General features: G+C 41.3%; 1 protein-coding gene across 24 annotated transcripts in view; it reads left to right on the top strand.

Moving 5' to 3' along the window:
* Window positions 1-18,832, top strand: part of LOC124619503 (CUGBP Elav-like family member 2) — a 1,137,606-nt gene that overhangs the window by 1,093,411 nt on the left and 25,363 nt on the right. For 6 of the 24 annotated variants that reach the window (XM_047145926.1, XM_047145924.1, XM_047145930.1 and 3 more), the window contains 4 exons: window positions 10,124-10,159; window positions 11,267-11,293; window positions 11,680-11,706; window positions 14,961-15,158. In XM_047145926.1, coding sequence (XP_047001882.1) covers window positions 10,124-10,159; window positions 11,267-11,293; window positions 11,680-11,706; window positions 14,961-15,158 — 288 coding nt within the window. The remainder of the gene's footprint in view (window positions 1-10,123; window positions 10,160-11,266; window positions 11,294-11,679; window positions 11,707-14,960; window positions 15,159-18,832) is intronic. The other 18 variants (XM_047145934.1, XM_047145925.1, XM_047145941.1 and 15 more) reach the window with 12 other exon arrangements.

Genomic DNA, 18,832 nt, shown 5'->3' with positions numbered 1-18,832 from the left:
AGGTGATCGATAAGTGTGAAACAATCGTTAGTGTTAACCATAACAAGGCTGTCACTGTATGACCTTTGCAGCAGTTTTATGGGAGCCTGAAACTCGGCAATGTTTTGGGCTTGCAATCTTTTCATTTCTGTTTCCGTTATCCTAATTATGATCCAGATGAAGAGAATTTCTCATAAATTGTATTGTTTACTTGAAATGAGACATATTCTCAACAGCTTTCACACTACCATAATCCCCACAGTGTAGCTGATTAAACAAATGTTGCAATGTGGATGTGAAATAAGAAATGCTTTCTTCTGTTACACGTGTCTGATAATGAAAGTTGTGGAACGTCATGTGGCCACAGATGGGATAAGAGACATTAAATGCTTAGCTGATGAAGATAAAAACCTAAATTGAGTGAACTGCACATAAACTGTTGCATCGAGTTTGCTACACTTGGCTAAATAGGTGTAAGACGAAAAACTGAAGCCAAAAGAGGAAGTTGTTGTTGTTGTGTTGGGGAAGTTTCTGCAGTGAAGCTCCTTTCCTGGTTGTTGAATAATCATTTCTACAGTATCATCAGCAGCAATCCCAAGCCACTCTACTATTTCATTCTTATACTTAAATACAGTGTTAACTCATCGTATTTTAAAATTCCTTCTTGGGTCAGCATTTCTTGCATCATCCAGTATGACAGTGCTTTTCATTATCTTTGCGAAGAAAGTAAACAATCCCTGCAAATGGTTAAAAAATATTCTAAAATCTTAGTTTTGTGTTGCACGATATTCTATAATGAGGCTGAGTTGGTTGTCATAACAAATTTGCTCTTTCATATGCTGCTTTCACACATACCTGCATCCCATTGTGCCTACTGCTCATAACTCTGAGCAATCAGTACTGAACAATAAGTACTAGTTGAGGCATAGTTGCACAAGCTGTCATTTCATCTACTTCAGTTGTGACGTAATCTGTCTGCGATATTTCTTTAGAAATGGACTGTTACCAAACAGCATACATAGGCCATCAGCTAGCTCTGACATTGTTGTGGAAAACCAAAATAATAAAAGATTATCAATTTGTCAATATGTTCCGTCAATGCGGAATCCAATTTTGCCGTCGGATTGAGATAACCATGATAATACCAAAATTCTCTGAAGCATAGCAAACTCGGTGCTAAAGTTTATGTGGAGTTAACTCTGTTTAAGTTCTTATCTTCATCAGCGAAGCATTTAATGTCCTTATCCCATCTGTGGTCCCAGGGCATTCTGCGACATTCGTTATCAGACTTATTTCACATTCACACTGCCCCCCCAGGGGGTCCACAACTCTTTTGTGGACACGTGCGTAGCAAGCACGGGACCCCGAGCTAATGTGGCCCTCCTTCCTTTCCGGGCTGCATACCTTCCCTTTCTGCATCCTTCCCCGTCCCCCACCTTCGCCCCACCCCCCTCACCTCTGGCTCTTTCCTTCCCTTTCTCCCCCTCTGGGAGTATGGTTTGTGCCTACGTCCGGAGACGGACACTCGAAACTGTTCCAAATTCCTTGCTTTCTATACTTGCAAGTCTCCGTCCTTCCTCTGTCCTTCCCTTTTCCTTCCCTCTTCTCTTTGCCCTTTTCTCCACTGCGGCGTTTGAGACCCCTCTTCTTTCTGTTCCCTTTCTCTTTTTTCCTCCCTGTGCGTGTCTGAAGGCCGACCCACGCACTTCCATGCGTAGCCGGTGACGGGGTAACGCGTAGTTCCCCGCCCCGGGTAGGCAGGTAGGACACGTACGTACCCCCTGGTAACGGCCAGGCCCAGGGAGGGGTGATTACCCGAGCTGATACCTTCCGAAAGTGCCGATTGGTCCCTCCGTCCGTTTGTCGGGAGGTGTGACCTGAGGTGTGAAAAATCACCTAAGGCGGGAGTGCCCTCAGTGAGGGCCCCCACAAGGAAGGAGTGCGCCATCGGAGACGCCGGTAATCGTGGGGGATTCTTCCGCAATGGTTTCCTCACCTTCCACTATGTCTGCTCACAAACATAAGTTCACTGAGTTTCAGCCACAGACAGTTCTTCCATCGTTGCCACAGTTCTTTGTTGTTTCTTGGTCTGACGAAGGTCACGACTTCTCCACGGTCAACCCTTTCATTATTCAGAAAGGTGTTGACGCAATTGCAGGTCCTGTAAAGTCTTGTTCCAGATTACGGAATGGCACCCTGTTGTTAAAACAGTCAGTGCCCTCCAGGCACAAAAATTGCTGCGTACCACACTACTACACACCTTCCCTGTCCGGGTGGAACCGCACCGTACCTTAAATTCCTCGCGTGGAGTCGTTTATACACGCTCCCTCGATGGATTGTCTGACGAAGAAATTCAGCACTACCTGTCTGACCAGGGCGTAATGGCTGTTCATAGAGTTATGAAAAGGGTTGACACGAACATCATTCCAACCTGCGCTGTCTTCTTGACATTTGACAAAGTTCAACTCCCATCGAAAATCAAAGCAGGCTATGAGATAATTTCCGTTCGCCCTTACGTCCCAAACCCTATGCGTTGCTATCGATGTCAGCGGTTCAATCACACCAGCCAGTCCTGTTCCAATCCGGCCAAATGTGTTACGTGTGGCAAGGATGCCTATGAGGGTGCTTGTCCACCTCCATCCCCTCGCTGCATCAACTGTATGGGTGACCACGCTGCTTCCTCTCGAGATTGCCCTGTTTTTAAGGACGAAAAGCTCATCCAGGAAATAAGAGTGAAGGAAAAGGTGTCGACCTTTGTTGCTCGAAAATTATTCACCAGTCGACAGCCCACCGTGCCTCAGACAGGAAAATACAGCACTGTCCTTGCTTCTGCTCGGCCAACAAAGGAGGCGGCCATGCAGACTTGCGACCTCACCTTTAGTGCGACGGTCGTCAGATCGGCCAGCACAAAGATCGCCCGTTCAACCTCACCACTTTCGCCTGCCCACTCTATGGCTCACCCTTCGTCGGGTTCTGCTAAATCTCGAGCCCAAAAGTCAGATACCAAGACTTCGAAAAAAGAACATACTCGTGAAGAGTTTTTACGTACCGCAACTTCACAACCATCGGTTCCTCCTTCATCTAAACATCATACTTCCAAGAAGGCTACAAAGAAACCCAGTTCCTCTCCTTCTCCGCCAAGGCGTGTCCCATCTACAGCACCACCTGGCGTAAATCGCCCTCGGCCGTCTTCTGTGTCGCCATTTTCTGTTCACCCTATGTCCATTATCCACTGGAATATCCGCGGCATTCGCGCCAATCGGGATGAATTGTCGATCCTCTTACGATCCTACTCGCCGGTCATCTTCTGTCTTCAGGAAACAAAGCTGCGTCCCCATGACCGCTTTGTTCTCCCTCATTTTCAGTCCGTCCGATATGACCTCCCCTCTGTTGAAGGCACTCCAGCACATGGAGGACTCATGATTCTTCTCCATGAAACTCTCCATTATCACCCAATCCATTTAAACACTTCCTTCCAAGCTGTCGCCGTCCGTCTTTCCCTTTCCGGATACGCGTTCTCTCTTTGTACTGTATACATTCCATCGTCCACACCAATGGCACGAGCTGATCTCCTTCATCTTCTTGGTCAGCTTCCACCCCCCTATTTGCTGGTTGGGGACTTCAATGCCCACCACCCGCTTTGGGGATCTCCACATCCTTGTCCACGTGGCTCACTATTGCTAGACGTCTTCCACCAAGCGGATCTAGTTTGCCTCAACACCGGGGTCCCTACATTTTCATCTGCCTCCACGACAAATTTATCTCATTTGGACCTTGTGGTCGGTACTGTTCCGCTAGCTCGGCGCTTCGAATGGTTCGCCCTTGATGATACACACTTGAGTGACCACTTTCCATGTGTCCTTCGACTGCAGCCTCAACTGCCATACATGCGCCCGCAACGCTGGAAGTTTGCCCAAGCTGATTGGACACTTCTTTCGTCTCTAGCGACATTCGATGACCGTCACTTTCCCAGCGTTGACGATGAGGTCACCCATATTACCGACGTTATTCTTACAGCTGCGGAACATTAAATACCATGCACCTCTGAATTGCCCCGGCGCCCCCCAGTTCCTTGGTGTAACGAGGCATGCCGTGATGCAATATGTGAGCGGCGACGTGCTCTCCGCGTTTTCCGCCGCCATCCTACTTTGGCCAACTGTATCCGCTATAAGCAGTTCCGTGCGCGATGCCGTTGTGTCATCCGCGATAGCAAGAAGGCAAGCTGGAAATTCTTTATTAGCTCATTTAACGCCTTCACTCCCTCCTCGGAAGTTTGGAGTCGGCTTCGACGGTTCTCAGGCACGCCTAGTTTCTCCCCGGTCTCTGGGCTCACTGTCGTGCATGATACATTCGTGGAGCCCGTCGCAATTTCTAACTCGTTGGGTCAGCACTTTGCTGAGATTTCGAGCTCTTCCAATTACCAGCCAGCGTTTCTCCCGAAGAAACGTGCAGTGGAAGTGCGACCTCTTGCTTTCTCCTCTCAAAATCGCGAAAGCTATAATACTGTTTTCTCCATGCGGGAACTCCAACATGCACTCTCTTCTTCTCGCTCCTCCGCCCCAGGACCGGATGGTATCCACGTCCAAATGTTGCTGCATTTATCAACCCATAGTCTGCGTTACCTCCTTCGCCTTTATAATCGAATTTGGACCGACAGTAATTTTCCCAGACGATGGCGGGAATCTATCGTCATTCCTGTTCCGAAACCTGGAAAGGACAAACATCTCCCCTCTAGCTATCGCCCCATTTCTCTCACGAGTAGTGTCTGTAAGGTTTTGGAGCATATGGTGAATTACCGTTTAGCGTGGTGGCTGGAATCCCGCAGTCTTTTAACACCTGCCCAATGCGGATTCCGAAAGCATCGTTCTGCAGTTGACCATCTTGTTGCTCTCTCCACTTATATCATGAACAATTTTCTCCGGAAACGCCAAACAGTAGCAATATTTTTTGATCTGGAGAGAGCATACGATACCTGTTGGAGGACAGGCATCCTCCGCACACTGTTCTTTTGGGGTTTTCGAGGTCGGCTGCCCCTTTTTCTTCGCGAATTTATGGTAGAGCGCACATTTAGGGTGCGGGTGAACACTACTCTCTCCCGTACTTTCTCCCAAGAAAACGGGGTACCCCAGGGCTCCGTGCTGAGTGTTGTACTGTTTGCCATTGCCATCAATCCAATTATGGATTGTCTCCTTCCTGATGTCTCGGGCTCCCTCTTTGTGGACGATTTTGCGATCTACTACAGCTCTCAACGGACTAGCCTTCTTGAACGACGTCTTCAAGGATGTCTCGATCGAATCCACTCTTGGAGCATCGAAACCGGCTTCCGTTTCTCTCCCAGTAAGACCGTTCGTGTCAATCTTTGGCGACGTAAGGAGTTTCTTCCGCCCTCCTTACATCTAGGTCCTGTCAACCTTCCGTTTTCAGATGTCGCTAAATTCTTGGGTCTTATGTTTGACAGAAAACTGTGCTGCTCCTCCCACGTTTCCTATCTTTCGGCTCGCTGTCTGCGATCCCTTAACACCCTCCGTGTCCTGAATGGTACCTCCTTGGGAGCGGACCGAGTGGTCCTTCTCCGCCCTTATCGCGCCTTAGTGCGCTCGAAATTCGATTATGGAAGCATAGTCCACTCCTCTGCTCGGCCGTCTATTCTTCGGCGTCTCGACTCTATCCACCACCGTGGATTACGTTTAGTGTCTGGAGCTTTTTACACTAGCCCTGTGGAAAGCCTTTATGCTGAGACTGCTGAACCTCCGCTGTCCAATCGGCGAGCAGTCCTTCTGAGTCGTTATGCTAGCCATCTGTCTTCCATGCCTGCTAATCCAGCCCATGACATTTTTTTCGATGCCTCCTTTGATGTAGGGTATGCAGGCCGCCCCTCCTCCCTACTACCACCGGGAGTCCGCTTCCGTCAACTGCTCCATTCTCTTTCCTTCCGCTTTCCTAAAACCTTCTTGACAACTTGGGGTGCAGCACCGCCTTGGCTCCGTCCTCGGATCTGCCTGCTCCGTGACCTTTGTCGATTTCCCAAGGATGGTACCCCTACACTTGTTTATCGTCTGGCATTTGCTGCTCTATGTGCACAAATGACGGACGCCACATTTATTTACACAGACGGCTCGAAAACATTGTTAGGTGTAGGGAGTGCCTATATTGTTGGCGACACCCCAAATCACTTTCGGCTTCCCGACCAGTGTTCGGTTTATACTGCGGAGCTTAATGCTGTTCTCCAGGCTGTCCACTACATCCGCCGCCATCAGCGGATACAGTACGTTATCTGCTCAGATTCTCTCAGCTCTCTCCTCAGTCTCCAAGCTCTTTATCCTGTGCACCCTCTGGTCCACCGGATTCAGGACTGTCTGCGCTTGCTCCACCTGGGGGGCGTCTCGGTGGTGTTCCTGTGGCTCTCGGGACACGTTGGTATCTGTGGAAATGAGGCGGCCGATATTGCAGCCAAGGCTGCAGTCTCTCTCCCTCGGCCAGCTATTCAATCGATTCCCTTTGTCGATCTACGGAGCGTTCTATGTCGACGTGTTGTTCATTTATGGCACACGCATTGGTCGACACTTACCCATAATAAATTGCGGGACGTGAAAGCTCTTCCTTGTGCTTGGACCTCTTCCTCCCGAATGCGTCGTCGGGAGGAGGTAATTTTAACTAGACTCCGGATAGGGCACTGTCTTTTTAGCCATCGACATCTTTTAAGCGGCGATCCTCCCCCACTCTGTCCCCACTGCTCTCAGCTGTGGACGGTAAGACACCTTTTAATTGAGTGGCCCTATTTTAATCCGTTACGCTCCCGTCTACAGCTATCGCCTGATCTATCGTCGATTTTAGCAGATGACACACGCTCAGCCGACCGCGTTCTCCAGTTTATTAGTGCCCCAACGCCACCACACCACCCACACCCACCTGTCAATATCACTACTCCTCCACACACAGCCATTGCCTACTTTTAAATTGCTGGGATGGTTCGCCAAGAGTCACACAGTCGAATCCATTCTAAAAACATTGATCATTTGCTTACATGGGCTGGTAGTCAACCCATCCAATAAACATTAATCACAAGGGCTGATGGCATACGAAAGTTAAGTCGAATTGTCATTTTCGATCCATACGTACTGCAACCTTTCCCGTGATTGTTGGGAGTCACTATCTCAGTTGTACTGCTCATTCACCACTAGCACAAAGAACAAGGGAAAGATTGGTTAGGGTGTGATAAAACAGACAGAGTGAGTAACACGCATCACCAATTTTATAAACAGTTAAAATAATTGCGCTTTAAAGATTTCCACTGGGAATTTATCAGATATTCTAAGTAATGTTTGAAATATTATGATGTCTCCTGTCTGACTAGAGGAAATAAAGAATAAAAATTACGGTGATTTCAATATTAATTTTTGAAAAAATCTGAGCAAAATCATGGCAAAAGAATTTTCTTTCAAAGTTAAAGTCTAACCTTAGTTTTAAACTTTTACACTTAAATTGTGCAGAATGTCAGTACATTAACAGACAATATAACAACTGTAAAACATGTTAACTAGGAAAAATGTTAGCACAGCTAATGAGTTGACATTGGACACCTTTATAAGGTGTCTGCAGAGCATCAGCCATAAAATTAGGCCTATGAGGCAATAACGCAATTTTATGCGTTTCACAGTAATTTTCTCTCTCCTTTTAACAGCTGTTTCCCAATGAAAATATGGCACCAGCAATGTGTCAAACCTTGGAGGAGGAGGATGATGATGATGATGATGATGATGATGATGATGATGATAAGAGTTCAGGTATAAGTAACAAAAAGAGAGAACTATACAAAGTGTTCCTGATCTCAGATGTGCAGCTGCTTTCATATTATAATATGTATTACTCCTTATTGAGAAGGGTTATAAGATAATCAAGAAGTTAAATTTCATGTCAGATATGAGTAATGCTAAACACAAAACATTTAGCAATCATATTCAACAGTGACTTCCACATGTAACTGAGAAACTAGGGACAGTCAGTTCAGAATAAAAAGCATTGCAGTATATGCAACAATAAGTACCACAAGCATTCTGTCAATCCAAGACCTCCCTAAACTCTATCATGGAAATTGGAAAAAATTATCTCCCATAAGAACAAAAATAATCAGTGGGTTAATGACAAGAATGCATCACTTTCACAAGGTACCTTTCCAGACAGATTGAAGTATGTCATCTTTAGACCACTCTTTGAGACAGTTGATTGCACAGACATTAACAACTATTCACCCATTTCACTACTAACTTCCTTCTCAAATATTTTACAGAACATGATGTATTCAAAAATGGTTGAACATATCTGCAAATATAAGATTCTGGATCAATCAAAATTGGGGTTCTAGGAAGACCACTCCACTGAACATTTCATATACTATTTTGGTCACAATGTGTTTAAATAATTGAATGACAAGATTTCATCTGTCGGGATATTTATTTATCTAAGGCATTTGACTGCATACCACAACATTCTTTTGAAGAAACATTACATTCATGGCTTTTGAGGACTTTAAATTGTTCATCTTACATTTAACTGACGGGAGCTCTCATGATGAATCCAATTCAGAGTGGGAGACAGATTACCATTGGCATTCCAAAGCGTTCAGTTCTGGGACCACACCTGTTCTTGCAATGTATGGACGATCTTCCATCTAATGCTAATAAAATGGAGGTAATAGTGATGTCTGTGATCTGTGGACTCATTATCATGTTCATTTATTGTGTGTACACAACAAGAGAAGGGCCACATTGAGTAATTAGCAGTTGGGACTGCACTCCTACAATTTTTCACTGACTTGTGTTAAAGTATGTAGATAGGATGGTCCATCATAACTCATGACTGTACCTCAAATTTCATCAAGCCAAAATGACAACCTATTACCCTTCTCTATGCCAGAGTCAAAAATTTGTCGAGATTTGTGCTTTGATTTAGGTAAAAACCTTCAGTAAAATGGCGTAAATCAACCATTTACACAGTGGTTTAAATTTACATTGTTTTTGTAGGTGTAGTGCTGTTGGGGATGATACGACAAGCCCATATTGACTTGTTATCTAACAAGTCAACCCTATAGTGTTATGTTGAAATCCAATCATGGTAAAATTTAGAAATTTTTATGTAAACACAGCAGACTGTTAAAGTAAGTGAAAAAAAAAGAGAAAAAGAAAAAAAGAAAAAGACTATCCTGGAAATGAAAACCCAAAAAATCTTGATTTCTAGTCTCCTACCTCTGAAGCTATGAAGTTAAACAAGACAAACTACACATACCAGAACTTTTTTCAGAAAATAATGACAGGGAATTAATGAGTAATGGAATGTGAGATTCTAAAAGAGAAACAACTGATACAATCTGTTTTGCTTACATTATTGCTTAAGGCTTCTTGGTTGTAGAACTTCTCTACATTCCAGTGAACATGTGTGAGTGATATTAAAGAAATTGCTGCACCTACCAACAAAATGAACTGTATGAAAATGGCATCCATCTGTACATGGGGTGCTAAGAAGACATAGTGTATGCATGTGAACTTCCAAGGCTTGAGTTTGCGTACCATTTGAAGATTGTGGGTACATTTTCAATTTCGGCGTTATGGATGTTCATAAGTTTATACAAATTCTAATGTGTGTTGTTTGTACATTGTAAACTACTGGGCCGTAAATTACAATTGTTTTCTGCAGCTTACATTAAACAACCATATACGCATGTTTGTAGTTGCTTTTGGAATGTATTGCAGGCTGTAAACAGTAAGAAGTAATTAAAATACCATTTGTTATCATCACACATGTGGTTCTGTGTGCTAATAACCATATCTCGCATGTGTGTAAAAAAAAATATTATTAACTGATGAAATTATGGCTTTTGTACTTCCTAAATAATGCAATAAGACAGTGAAGGAAAAAGTAACGCAAGTTACCTGTGTTGTTCAATAATTTTTGTATTGTGTTTCCAAGGATGTGTGATTGCTATAAAAATTATCTTACTACCGTTGGGCTGTTTGTAAGTTCTATTAAATTCTCACTCTTCTGTAATTAATGGTGGTTGGGTGGAAGCGTTGATTTCCTTCCTTTTAAACACTGAAGATTGTGTTCTAATAGTTTTAATGCCTTGATTGTGTGTTTGTTTGTGTTACAGCTCTCTCGAGCCTAACCAACTCGACTGCAGGTATGTGTATGTGTCTCTTTTTTTAACAAACTAATTATATTTTGTAGGTAGAGCTAATTTCTTGGGGTCAAACTGCCGTACACATTTGCTGTAGTGCGATTAAGTTTGTGATTATCAGTCGGCGACAGCAGATCGCATCAGTGCTTGTCATTCATTTTTCTTGGAACTCTGGGTGGATAATGATAAATGATTTCATGGTAGTGGGGCCATTTTAAAAAAGAAGTGCACTAAAATAGCCATCATAATTTTATTGACGGTGGTAATTTTATGTTGGTCTATAAAATGATTTGACGTCTTTTAGTAACATTTTTCTATAAAATGCCACAGATATTGTCTGCCTGTGTAATTAAACAAGGTACAAATTCCTTCATTTGTTTCCTGTTACTATCACTGTTAACTTGATATGATGATTCTTGCTCCATTATTGGGTTCCTGGATGGATTCCTGTGACACTCACAATTAGCCTAGGAATGAAAATCAGTGTAAAATAGTAACATAAAAAGATGTATTGAGTAATGAATATCTCTTGGTTCATCTCATCTTACATCATATGGTTTACATAAATAACCGCAAATGTCGTACACATGTGCAGCTGTATTTACATGCTTAGGGAGCTTACATTTCTTCGGCACTTCGTTACTGTGTGGAGTGTAATGTCAATGTTTTTGGCACTGTAAATTATTGTGTATGGATGAAAATGGAGAAATATGCCTGCTGACAACTTCATTTTTAGAATGAGTTTCTTTTATTTCCACCAGTGATCTCAAAACTTTAGATTCTTAAACCACTAGTTTTGGTCAGCAGTGACCGTCTTCAGATATGCAGCAAAATGTGGGAAATGAAATACAGCTAGTGCACAGATCAAAAGTTTTGTGATCAATACGGAAAATATCGCTTTTTTAATTTGGGACCGTGTCGCAACTTGTGGAACTTCCTTTTTTTACGTCAGCATGGTAGCTTTACAAGCAGTATTCATGTTCATCTAAATCTGTATCTGTTCACTTAAACTGGATATTTTTATAAATAATTTTCCTCCAGACAGTTTATGTGCTTCATTGTTTAATTATTTTCTGCTTTCTCTTTCTGTTTCTAACCATACACTGGGAAATTCAGCACTCCTAAGGAAAGCAAGTAGTGCAGGTGAGATTATGCAGATTATACTTAGTAGTCAAATAAACTGGTGGTATCTGCAGTAAAAGGAAAACAGTACTTCAGTGAAATACGAAAAAACTAATCCTTCTAACTAAATAACAGATTTGTTTGGACCTGTCTCAGTGAACGTTGCAACATACAAGTGTGTGTGTGTGTGTGTGTGTGTGTGTGTGTGTGTGTGTGTGTGTGTGTGTGTGTTTGTTCCCTCCTTCCTCTCTCTCTCTCTCTCCCCCCCACAGTTTCAAATCCTGATATGAAACACGTAGTATCCTCTTTTTTGTTCATAGAACATTTAGAAAATTATAAATGGTGATTTGCAACTACTTATCAGTCTCTAATACTCGTTCTTTCATTTCTTCTCTGATGGGATCCAGGTCTCCTAGGAAAAACAAGCAGTACAGGTGAGCACTTCTACCCCGCGTAACTTCAATCTGAGCAACACCATTTTTTGTATCTAACTGTGTATGCTTTTGATTGAGTTTAACACATGGACCAAGTGGCAAACTTTGCTGGCAAATTCTGTAATTGGTTCCAGTTACTTCTCTTAGTTCCATAGTCAACCAGTAATTAGTGTAAATGGAAACCAATGGAAATTTTATTAGTGTTGTTTTCCTCCAAAATATGTCTGCTTTATTTGTGCATGAAAGATTTTATGATCCTGCTGCTGGTATTGCCCTATCCCAAATAAATATGAGAAAAGAGCTCTGCATGGCATGGCAGTAAGAGAGTGGATAATGATTTCCTGCACCACATATTCTCTCTCTCTCTCTCTCTCTCTCTCTCTCTCTCTCTCTCTCTCTCTCTCTCTCTCTCTCTCTCTCTCTCTCTCCCCCCCCCCCTATCTATCTCCTGCCAGCCCCCCCCCCCCCCCTTCCCCCAGCCCTCTCCACCTCCTGCCCTCCTGCAGTCTCCGTTCCTCCCCAATTTGCATGCTACACGAAGTGATATGAAGTGTGATACCCTCAAAATACCGTGTTCACAGAGATTTTATTGGATTTGGCCTATAGAAACTCCTGTTGAAAGCTGGACCAATAGTGAAAGCTTTAAATTTACTAAGCTATTATTTTATTGCATCCAAAGGTAACATAAGTGGTACACTTAAGTAGTAGTAGAGAAGGAACAAATTTTTTCTTTGGATCATACAAAGCATATGTGATTAATTTTTAATTAAGTCACAATAACCGTTTGTAAAAGTAGATTAAGAGATGAATATTATTCATAACACTTCGTTGAAGTTGTTTGAATATGTACAGACTTCGTATATCTTAATGGTTGGAATGACAGTCCCTGAGTCATATTGTGTCTTTGGATTATTCAGTAGTTCTTGGGCACATGCAGAGTCCTTACATTCAGGTGTCCATGTGCTACCAAAGAGGAAAACTCACTTTGTTTAAAATTAGGAGAGCAGATCATCACAATACAGGAATATTGGTGGCTAAAAAACATTTTTTCTGTGAAACATGTTGAAATAATGGATCACCTTCAATATTTCAGCGTTTATATGTGTGGGACAACCAAATTATGGGAAAAACTCAGGAATTTTTTCGTCCGAAAGAAAACTGCGAAAAACCCAGCAGTTTTTTTTAGAATTCTGGGCATTTTTCATTCTTCTAGACAATAGTTAAATTTATGTAATTTTAACTAGAAAGAAATGATAAACAGCACAATGTGTCAAAGGCTTTAGGACGAAGTCTATAGAATGCTTCATAACAGCAAACTGCTACCGACGAGTGTGATGTCACAACTGTTTATGTTAAGTTTGTTTGAGTAGTTGCCAGCAGGCTCACATGCATGTGCAATTGAATTGCGTATGGGCAGTACCTTTTCCCTCTTCTGGCAACTTGAAATGTGGCTGTTAGCTGTATCAACAGTAGTAACAAGCAGCCAGATGCTACCTGGAAAAATTTGACTAGCGTGCCTAAGCTGCCTGATTCTTGCATGCGCAGAGCAGTCTGAGTTGTAGTGGGGAGGGGATTAGTCTCCACGTGAGCTGTGTTCATGTTTAAGTGATTTTGCTGTTGCCTCCTCATTTATAGTTCTCACGTCAGATGAAAACAAAACGGATTTCTGTGACTGGGAGTCGTCAAGTGAATTAAAATAATTCATATAATTATGGAAGGCCAAAATTTTATTAGTTTCTGTTTTCTGATTATATTTTATTTCCACATTTTTGGCAGTCAAGCTTTAATCACCTTGCACAACAATGAAGTTATTTTCATCGGTTTGCTAAATAAATGTGGCTTTTATTGATATTTCCTGCAGCGGCACCAATTTATTAGAAATGAAGTGTTTCATTCCACACTATTGGCTAGTTTCAACTGTTCACTGAATTTCAAGTGCACTCCTTCATCTTCTGGTATGTATGGCATTATGCCATAATAAAGAACAAAACATGAAATAATGCCGTACTGGTTACTCCAAGAAAATTTGCGTTCTGAAAATGGCAGTGGAAAACTTAATACCAGGTTCAGCATACTTCTTTGTTTATCTGGACTTACAAATATGCACTTCAATCCATAACTGCCCATGCAGAGTAATGCCTGTTTTCTGGTGCTCTCTTGCAATTGCTGAAACAGACCTATTTCTAACAGGTTACAGGAAAATATTGGGAACACAAGATGAATTCTGTTACTTGTGAGAATGTGGTATGAATGTGTTAAATCACAGAAGGTGACAATCATTTAAAACTTAATGTATTGAGGACGAGCCACTTCAAAAGCACATTTCAGTCTTGATTTAAATGCTTCGGAAACTAATGTGCTGTATTTGGTGGAATTCAAATCTATACTTTCGTAATACGAATGTGAAAACATACAGCGTGAACATTGCTACATGTCAAAGGTCTTTCCAAAAGTTTTTTATAAATTTTTTTCATTCTCTGAAGTGCCAGGAACTTCTATGCTAATGTACAAAAACTTTACCATTCAAAGGATTGATATTTTTACAGCTCCGAGGGAAAGTATACTGTCACTTACCATGGAAAAAGCATATTTTTCACCTTGGAAGCAGCGTATTTTCACATGGGGAAAAAGTGCTTTTTTAACCAGGAAATCCGGGAACTTCTTTATATTATCTGTGTGTACACCCTGTATTTCTCACTTTCACCTGTTACTTCTTGGAAAATAGTTACACAGGGGTTTTGAAAGAGACACCTTTCAAATCTATTGTGTTTAGTTTCTCTTTATTACCCTACAATACCATACCATGCAGATAGAGACTTTTTCTTGCAATGCAGTGCACTTAGTCCATAGAAGACCAGTAGTTCAGCTTGCTGGTAAAAGGCTCACTTTAGACTTCAGTCTCCCTTAGGCAAACACAGTTCCAAGTAGGTTAATTGGAATGTCTTTGTGCAGCAGTAGTCACTCCTTGGTCAGGAACATAAAGAGAATTTGTTTTAATTTTGATCTTAAAACACTCACTGAGTTACGTCAAACAGGTGTTGTTTAACTTACTCTGCTAGCTTAATAATTACAATACTAGGCCAATATTTATGCAGAACGTAGTTGCCTATATCTGTAATAATAGAGGCCAGTGTGCAGTACTGTACAACTTGTCATGGATTGCAGTACTACAACTTATCATTAAGCTTTAGAATGAACAGTATTGTTTGTGATGTTTGAGAATTCTCTTGGCAACTGAAATGTGTTTCTTGCAGGGTCGCTAACAGGACAAACGTCAGGTGGTAGCCCACTGAGCCCTGTTACGAGCATGGGGCTAGGCAGCTTGACAGGGTCACCACTGAACTCAATGGCCTCCATCAATGGCCTGGGTTCTGCAGCTGCGGCGCACAATGGTACGGGGCTGGGACTGGATGCCTTGACATCTGCCTACTCAGGCATCCAGCAGTACACTGGTATTGGCAAACTCCAAATTCATTGCTCTATTACTTTAATATAATGTTGTAATGTATCCACCGACAAGTTGGTACAGAATGTTTAATATTTACTCTAATCTTCACCTTGGAAAGTTGTTGAAGGAAGAGAGACAATGAAATACATTTTTCGAATGTGGATTTTTTTCTGTCGGCATCCAAACAACAAAAATGCTGCCAATATTTATGGTCCTTTCTTAAAGTAATTGAAACAACTTTTGGTCCTTTCTGAAGCAGTATGGGTAATACGTGTAAAGTTTTTTTCAAATCTAGATAGTTCTTCTTCTTAGTCTTCAGTTGTCACCATTACCAAAAGTTTCGCTGTAGTTAGTTGCTGTAAGAGATTATCTTTTCACATTATCATTTTCTGCTGAAAGAGCTGATAGCTAAAGATGACAGACCTTTTTCATTCATGGTACACAATTTAAAGATCATTTGTAAAGGAAGGAGCTTGAAGATCAGTATGGCAGAATTTTTGTGAATATGTTGCTGTAGGAGAGCTCTCAACAGATTTGGACATTGGAGAAATATAGATGTGGAAAAATATACAAGCATGCTGGGTCTGCTTTGATAGCAAATGGGAAATGCGAAACTGACATGTCAGAGATTTGCTCAGCCCAGAGAGCCGTATCATTCCGTTATTGTTATCCAAAGGAAGAACAGGGACAGCTATTATTGAACCATTTGCAATATACACACTGTGCAAAAGTTGACACATTACAACTAAGACCAAGAATATGCTAATAGTTGTGGAAGTGGACAATCGGTGACATGCAGCAAGTATTCTGGTAACTGCTTGTAAGTAACAAAGATGTCGGGATAAGATTTTAATGTGCAGGACACAATGGTTGACAGAATTTGGAATTGGCAACTGCTCAGATAGGGCTGTGATAGGAGAATAGAAGCTGGTCCAAGAGTATACTGAAGCACTTCCCAAAAAGTTCAAAAGGAAGTGGTCTGCCAAGAAAACATAACTGCTAGGAGTGAGATAAACTATGGAAGAGAGTGACTTAACAGGGTAGTGATTGGTGAAATGAAGATTTTGGTGTTAGATATGCTGGCTGGTGTTAGATATGCTGGCTCTTGCCTCGTTTGAGGTAATTTAAGTCCAAAGAACATCAGGAATGAAGCTGATATTGTTGTAGTATGAGAAATACTGTCTAAAATGCAATTATGTTTGGGTCGTTCATGATCTTAGAAATAATACAATTCAATCTGTCCATAGCGTTTATTGTCAAACTTCATTTCCTTTGTTCCCTACATTATGCAAATTCATAGTGTAAAATTGTTCAAATTTTTGTGGTCATCATCAACAGTATGCATTATGCTTCAGGCCTGCTTCTAAACATCCATGTTGTTCCTGTAGATGTCCTGTTGTTACCTTCCCACATCCTATTAGTACATCTACTTTTTCATTTTGTAAACCTTGGAATCCATATCTGCCTACACATCGTGCCCACTTTCATTTAGTTTACATTATGATCAAAATTGACAAACGAGTCAGTTTTCTGATCAGTTTGTTAATATTACTTTCTCTCCAAGTAATTCCCAACATTTCTCTCTTTTCTGTTTGCTAAGCAACTAGCAATTTTTTCTGTTTGCTGAGCAACCATCAATTGTTTTGTGTTAGCTTCCACATTAAAAGTCCTTGTCCCACTACAGTAACTGAAAAGTGGTAATAACACTAATGGCAAAACTTCCTCTTCAAAAACTTAAGAAATTTTAGTAAACATATTTTGTTGATTGAAGCAATCCAGGCCATTCCTTTTCTTGTGTGTGTAATGGATGTCTCCAACTGATCTTGATAAAAAATCTCATTTTGTAACTGTTTCATTCCATTAATGTCATTGAAGCCAATTTTCAGGCTTGCTTTGAAACTTGATCTGTTAAGTTCTTTCCATCTTTGTTAAAGTCTGTGCTTTATGAGCAAGCAGTACTGTGTTATCTACAAATTGAAGGCGGGTCAGGTATGTTCCATTAACTCACATTTCTCTTTAATTTTCACAATTTAACACATCAACTGCCTTGATGAAATTTGGACCATGGACATTGAAATCACAGTATTACGTCTGAAGCCAAATCGATTTTTTTTTCATCAGCTGTAGGGTTAAGTTACTTCTTAAAATGTCAATTTATGACTGATCTGGACTGATAACAGATGTGAGCCATATATGGCTCACGTGGCCCAAGAACAACACTTCAACACAGTTATAATCTGTGGCCACATCAGCCCCATGTGGCTCACGTGATATAAAACTACAACAGTTATAAAAAATGATTTCTCAACAAATGATTCAAACATTTAGTTTATTTGATTATATTAGCTACACATAACATTATTTAAATTTTTTTTTTACTTGGTCTGACAATAATTTCCTGAATAAAGGTCTTAGAATATTCTACTTTTTCAACACAGCCTTGTGAATGTCGCTAAAGCACTCGATGGACATAAAACTGTCACATTTATTGCATTTAGAGCACACCCTCTTCTCTTTCTTAGCAGCGTCCTTTCTTTCTTCTTTTCTTTTCAGGCACTTATAACACCACGAACCTCATCTTCGAATGCTCTGCTTTGTGGTCCATCTACCATCACAAGGTGATGGCTGTTATCTTCGTGGAACAGTTGCAATGTTGCTTGTGGTTGTGGATCTTTGGCATTCAATAGCAGTAGAGTCAAGTGCTCCCTGAAAGGAATTATTTGTATGCGAGACTTGGAGCCTTTGTTTGTCAAGTTGTACAGCACTTGAGCATTTACAACTGATGTTCCGAAAAGGATTTCGGAAACAATCTTTCAGTACCTTTACCTGTACGCCGAAGTGTCGTTGAGTATGAGCTTGTCTGATCGGATGCATCAATAAATGACTTTGCCGCATTGTAGTCTGTGACTGCTTTGGATTTCAAAACTTACGCGCCATTTTTACATTTTACAGGCACCATATCATTGTTACATTTGATAGAAATCATCAATGCATCCCATTTATCTTTCCATTTGATCAGAGTTTTTTGTGTTGCTCTGTGAACACACTGTTCGCCCCTTTTTTTTCAGTTTTGTGGGTATTACAATTTGTGGGTTATCTTTTCTGTTATTCCTAAGAGTGCCAACAAGGTGGGTAGAGGTATTCATTAGTTCTGTAGCCAATGATACACTACTGTACCAATTGTCACAATACAGTGTCATCCCATTGTGCAACAAAGGGTCAAGTAACTCAATAACTACTTTTTGTGAAACACAAATACCTGTAGTTGCTTCCTTACCAGCATAGACTTTGAGGTTCCATGTATAGCCAGATGGAAGGCAAAGTTTGAAGACTTTACCCCATATCTATGCCTTTTGTTGGTACACATTGCTGAAATGACAAATGTCCTCTAAGTGGGATAATAGTCCCATCAATACAAATTTCCCCTTGGGGACAAATTGTGTCCTTGAATTTTTGTACTATCAGTTCTAAGAGTGGTTGGACTTTGTGGAGTCTATCCCTTTCAAGTCTAGTTACATTATTAGAAGCATGACATAGTCTGAGGAGTATTTCAAACTAGTTACGTGACATAATGGAGCTAACCTTGGTAGAGTAAAGTATAGACTTGCTCCAATAGTAAGCTAAATTTAGCGTTTTACCAGGCCCATACACATTGCAATGCCACAAAAAACGTTCCAT

Source organism: Schistocerca americana, chromosome 6 (genome assembly GCF_021461395.2).
Source record: "Schistocerca americana isolate TAMUIC-IGC-003095 chromosome 6, iqSchAmer2.1, whole genome shotgun sequence".
NCBI lineage: Eukaryota > Metazoa > Arthropoda > Insecta > Orthoptera > Acrididae > Schistocerca > Schistocerca americana.
Note: the sequence above shows the minus strand (reverse complement) of the source record. Positions and strands in the feature narration are given on the sequence as shown.